This window comes from Apium graveolens, chromosome 9, assembly GCF_009905375.1.
Source record: "Apium graveolens cultivar Ventura chromosome 9, ASM990537v1, whole genome shotgun sequence".
NCBI classification, from domain to species: Eukaryota; Viridiplantae; Streptophyta; class Magnoliopsida; order Apiales; family Apiaceae; genus Apium; species Apium graveolens.
Window position 1 is genome coordinate 82,043,789 of NC_133655.1, and position 5,900 is coordinate 82,049,688.

Consider the following 5,900-nt stretch of genomic DNA (forward strand, 5'->3'; position numbering starts at 1 on the left):
AAATTATTTGATTAATTATCAAAATAATTAATTATTTTTAAATAATTAATAAATAAATAATAATTAAGAAAATAATTAAATCTGATTTTTAGAAAATATTTCAGAATTATTTATAATATAAATCAATTAATTAAATAATTAATTAATCAATTTATAAAATAAATAAAACTGATTTTTATAATTAATAAAATAAAAAATAAACATTAAATTCCACAAACATTTGTCAGAAATCAAACTTTGACAAAATTGGATCAAAATCGGGTAATCCAATCGGGTCAAACGGGTCATAAAGAACATAACCGGGTCGACCTTGAAGGTCCACCGGTTTCTGGAATTTCTGGAAATTTTTCAAATTCCGGCAGCCTTTGGCCGGACTCCGGCAACGTCCGTTCATGGCCAAAAATACATCATTCCATTTCGTTTTTGTTCCCAAATCTTTCCATGTATCCTTCTAAGTTCGATTCTGATCAAAACATGACCATATCATCACCGAAACTTCATCTCCGGTGATCTGCAACCCACAACTCTGGCCAAAGTACGTTTTTACTAACCTGAACTTAAAACCCTATGTTCTATACATCAAAATGAAGCTTAGAACATGAAGAATCTATTCACAACATCAAACCGAACCAAAAATCATCATATAATTCACAAAATCATTCAACCCGACTTACAAACGGGTCAAAATACCAACTTTTGATTCTGTACATGAAACTTAACGTTCTATAGTGCAAATCAAAGCTAAAGAATTGTACAATCAAACCTCTAACATATCAGGAACCAAATATTCATAGAAATTATGGAGTTGTGATTTGAAAATTGGTTATAAACCCTAGTAATCGTGAATCACTATCCAGGAATCGTTTATGCAATTAAACACCATGAATCGACTGTAAATCATCTAACAAAGCTATATCAATCATCAAAACATCATGATAACCCTAGAATAAAAAAGCCCTAATTCGAACATAAACCCTAGAAATTAAAAATCAAAAATTACGGATTAAAACATGAAATTGATGCTAGAAACAGAAAGAACAGATCAAAACCTTCGATTTGGGTACTTGAATCACACGATTTGATGCTGTAATCAGTGATAAATCACGGCTTGAATTCATGACCCGGTCCTGTTCTTCCCGACTCGATTTCAAAGAATTTTGTGAATTTTTCTGATTTTTAATGATTAATTATAATTAATTAAATAAAAATTAGGCTATTTATAGTAGTAAAATTAATACTCCTAATTAAAATTAAGGCCCTAATTCTACACTTTTTAAAATTAATAGGCCCCTAATTTTATAATTTTTGAGTATTAAAATTTAATTTATAAATATTTTATATATACAATATATATGCCAAAATTTGCCAAAAATTATGAATAATGCAAAAATACAAAGAAATGGTATAAATAAAAGTCCTATAACTTTATAAAAATAAAAATATGATTTTTGCGCGGTTTTTAACACCCAATGAGGCCCGGAAAAGTCATTTTTCAAAAAAACGAGAAAATTTATAAAATACCTAGATGTTCTGAATAACACGATGGTAAAAGCCGTTTGATGAAAAATAAGGCCCATTGTTTTATTTGAAATACCTGCTTTGAATCATGATTCAGGTCGTAAAACTTTTGAAATGCAAGCTATAAATGAAAAATAAAATATCTTAAAAATATCGGGTCGACACAGAATGCACGTAACACATAGCAATTAGGGTTTGACAGTTAATTCCACATAAATGACACATTAACACATATAATTTATTATTAATATGATATAATACAGACGTAAATTTTCCAGACGTTACAAGACTGATTTCTGGACTTCTCTGCTGATTAGGGCTGCTATATAAATAACTTTAAGCCATTTTTAATAATATATCAAGCCAGAGATTTATCAAGGAGAGCCGTAAGAAGATCGTGTTAGTACGATTCAACAAAGACGAAGAAGATCTTGTTTTTACTTGTGAATCTTTGTTCTAAGTTGTAACTTAGATGCTAGTTTTCTTATTTGTAAACCTTACACTTGTTTCGTACTTGGTTTTATTTATTTGTTATAAAGACTACGTTTATTATATCATGCTTTCATCGGAACCCACATTGATGATGAGTCTAATTATGGGCTAATTGTTATCGTGGGATTCTAACGAATTTATTTATGGATTTCTTTAGTTAATTTATTTCGATGCCTTATTATGTTGTGATTGTATGATAACCTAGTATTGTTTGCGCGTATTCGTTTTATGAGCGTCGCGAACTTATAAGATAGTGTGTTAATTCTTAAAGAAGCGAAAGTGAATTTAAAGATTTAGAACTTGTCATGCTAGCATAGGTTCATGTATTTGTTATGCATGATTCGTAGGTAATTTTAACTATCTTACTTGCCCTCTGTAATCAAGATAGATAACTTGTACTTAAACCGTTATGTTGTCAAATTCTATAGACATATAGGGTCTCAATATAATTGGTGTCTATTCAGCTCCTATCTCTTTTGTGGATGTTTGGTAGTATGGTATTCGTTCAACGAAAGTTGGCGTTTATCAGTTTCGTGTAATCTGATTAGTGTCATCACCATTGCATGCTAAGGTTGCTAAGGATTAGAACAATAAGGCTATTGAATGAAGTATTTAATGAAGTTAGAATCCCATGTTTGTCATATATATTAATTCATTCGATCTTATTCTCTTAGTTATAATTGTTAGCTTAATTCTTAGTTATAAACAACCTCAATTTGTTATCGTCTTAGCATTGAATAATAACCATACATTGTTGCTTAAGTGCGTAAATTAATTAGTTAACCAAGCCAGTCTCTGTGGGAACGAACTAGAAAAGATTCTATACTACTTGCGAACTCGTATACTTGCGTGTATTATTAGCGCGTGTAGCGACTAACATAATGCTTTGCTGGTGTTCCTGAACTCAACACACACACACTGCACAGTTGAATATGAGCTATGTTATCAGGATTACCAGTTAGAAAATTAAGAACATGAATATGTTAAAATGGTATGCATAAATTTGGAGTTGTTCTATCTGATTTCTTAGTCTGATTGATTATACCATGCTTAAACTGATAAACAGAAGAAATCATGTTTTAAATAAAAATTGTTCAGCAGTGATATAAAATTTAAAGAACTATATATAACTCCACATTTGTCTTAGAGTAAATTTCTAGCTACTACTAAGATCCACAAACTAATGTTGGATTTACAGAAGAATAATAGATGCCCTTAAATTTACAATGATAAGTTGATAGGCATAAGTGCATCAGGTGTTAGTAAACTATAATAAAATTATGTTGTTGATGCTTGTAAAATATATGCTTGTGTACTTGCACATTTAAATTGTAAAACAGGGATGTACTCTCAATTGGAGCTGTTCTAAAGAAGCATCTATACTGCATATATAGGATCAACAATCCTGTGACTATGGTTTTGGTACAAAACTGGTTTGATCTGATCCTTCTCATAATTGAATGCCATGGCTGACAATTTAACTATATGTATCTAGACTGGTCATTAATTTGAATGAATTGATAGATGTGTATTGTTAGACCTTAACTAGGTTATCATGTCATCTAGGATTAACTAATATTGTCAAAGGATTATAAAAGTCTGTGCAACATGTTTTTGATTAAGTTAGATATAAAGGGGAGTCATGTTCTCTGTTTTTAAGCTCACTTAGCATTACTAATGCCATGCATGATAACTATCCATACATGCACCTTGCATATAATTCATGTTGTGTTTTATGTGTTTTATGAATGAGTTTTTACAAAATCAAAATACCATGGGCAGAATATATAAATGCTTTCAAGCTTCTCTGGAATTACCCATAAGTTATAATATTAAAAGATCTGCTTATATAGGCAGACTAATACATAGGAAAATGAATAGGTTCCATGAACCTTCCAAACTACAAGGCTAGTAAATAAAATACATGGTGAATAGATGAACAGACTTGATTCATGTATTTAGATTTTCAAGAGATAAATGAAATAGATTTGAGATTATAGTCAACAAATTCCTCCCTTAATCTCGAATCTGATTTCCATTCTTCATTCCAATCTTCTCTATGAATTTGCAGAGCAAAAGTTTTGATAAAGGTTTTGTGAACATATCTGTTATTTAATCACGACTCTTTACATGAGTTAGCGTCACCTTCTTTTCAGCTACCTTCTCTCGAATAAAATGAAACCTCACGTCAATATGCTTGCTTCGTTCATGATGTACTGGATTTTTTGCTAATTCAATGGCTGATTTACTATCCATCTCGATCTCTATTACTTCATCTTGGGGTAGATCAATTTCCTTCAATAAATTCTTTAGCCATATTGCATGACAAATACACCAGGAAGCAGCTACGTACTCTGCTTCGCATGTTGACAAAGTCACTATGGGCTGCTTCTTCGGCTGCCATGTAAATGCAGTATCTCCGATATAAAACACATAGCCAGACGTACTTTTCCTGTCATCTATGTCTCCGCACCAATCTGAATCAGAATATGCCCTTAGTTTGTATTCTTTTGACTTTGAGTAAAATATGCCCATTCCTTTGCTTCCTTGAATGTATTGTAAAATTCTCTTTGCTGCTTTCCAATGTGAACTCCTTGGTTCTTCCATATATCTACTTTTCATGCCAACACTGAAGGCTAGATCAGGTCTGGTGCAACACAAGTATCGCAAACATCCAATGATACTTCTGTATCTGGTTACATCCTTTGTACTTCCTCCTTCCATTTTTGACAATCATGCACCATGCTCCATTGGAGTTGAAACTGGTTTACAGTTTTCCATCCTAAATTTTCTCAAAATATCACCCGCATACCTTTCTTGAGACATAAATATGCCAGAAGCAGTCTGCTTTATTTCCAAGCCCAAAAAATATTTTAACAAGCCAAGGTCTGTCATCTCAAACTCACATGTCATACCCTTTTGAACTCTTCAATAAGCTTTTGACAATTACCCATAAAAATCAAGTCATCAACGTATAAAGCAACAATTAAAATTTTACCTTCAAACTTCTTTACATAAACTGAATGCTCATAAGGACACTGTTTAAATCCCATTCTCTTGAAGTATCCATCTATTCTGGAATTCCAAGTCTATGGCGCTTGTTTTAAACCGTATAATGCCTTCCTTAGCTTTAGGACTTTTCTTTCTTCTCCGATTTGTATATATCCCGGTGGTTGGTTAATGTACACCTCCTCTTCAAGATTTCCATTTAGAAAGGCCGATTTTACGTCCGTCTGGTAAATAGGCCAGTTATATTGAGCAGCTTGGGAAATAAGTAGTCTGATGCTTTCCATCCTTGCCACTGGAGTGAAAACTTCATCATAATCTATTCCTGCCTTTTGTTTGTAACCTTTCACTACTAAGCGTGCTTTATGTTTCTTTATTGCACCATCATTTTTCTTTTTATAAACCCATTTTACATCTAAAGGCTTGTGACCTTTTGGCAAATCGACAAGCTCACATGTCCCGTTCCTTTCTATTGATTTAATTTCTCCATCCATAGCATTCTTCCAACTTTCTTCTTGTACAGCTTCTTCAAAGCCTAAATTTTCAGCATCTACCATAAAACACATTAGTTGCACTTCATTAGTCTCATCATAGATATCTTGCAAACTTCTCATTTTTTGATTCTCTTCTTCTTCATCAGATGTTGTTCCCTCTTCAGCATCTGAATTTATCATTTCATTTGTTTCTGTATCGCAAGAAGTTGACCCTTTTTGTAATGAGATAGACACCTTTTCTGATGCAGCATTTTTTGTCTTTTTCCAATCCCACGAGTCTTCCTCGTTTATGAGAACATCTCTGCTGACTACAACCTTCTTTTGATCTGGATCAAAAAGCTCGTATCCCTTTGTCTTCTGATCATATCCGATGAACACCAATTTTTTGCT

At 32.3% G+C, this 5,900-nt stretch overlaps 1 protein-coding gene across 1 annotated transcript; it reads right to left on the reverse strand.

The window, feature by feature from the left end:
* Positions 1 to 4,122: 4,122 nt before the first annotated feature.
* LOC141685360 (secreted RxLR effector protein 161-like) lies at positions 4,123 to 4,734 on the reverse strand. Its single transcript, XM_074490468.1, has one exon. It carries the CDS (start codon positions 4,732 to 4,734, stop codon positions 4,123 to 4,125), a length of 612 nt encoding a protein of 203 aa, XP_074346569.1.
* Between the last annotated feature and the right edge of the window lie 1,166 nt (positions 4,735 to 5,900).

What these genes read in the sequence shown, in the direction of transcription:
- LOC141685360 (XM_074490468.1), bottom strand. Translation starts at nt 4,734, where the DNA reads ATGGAAGGAGGAAGTACAAAGGATGTAACCAGATACAGAAGTATCATT.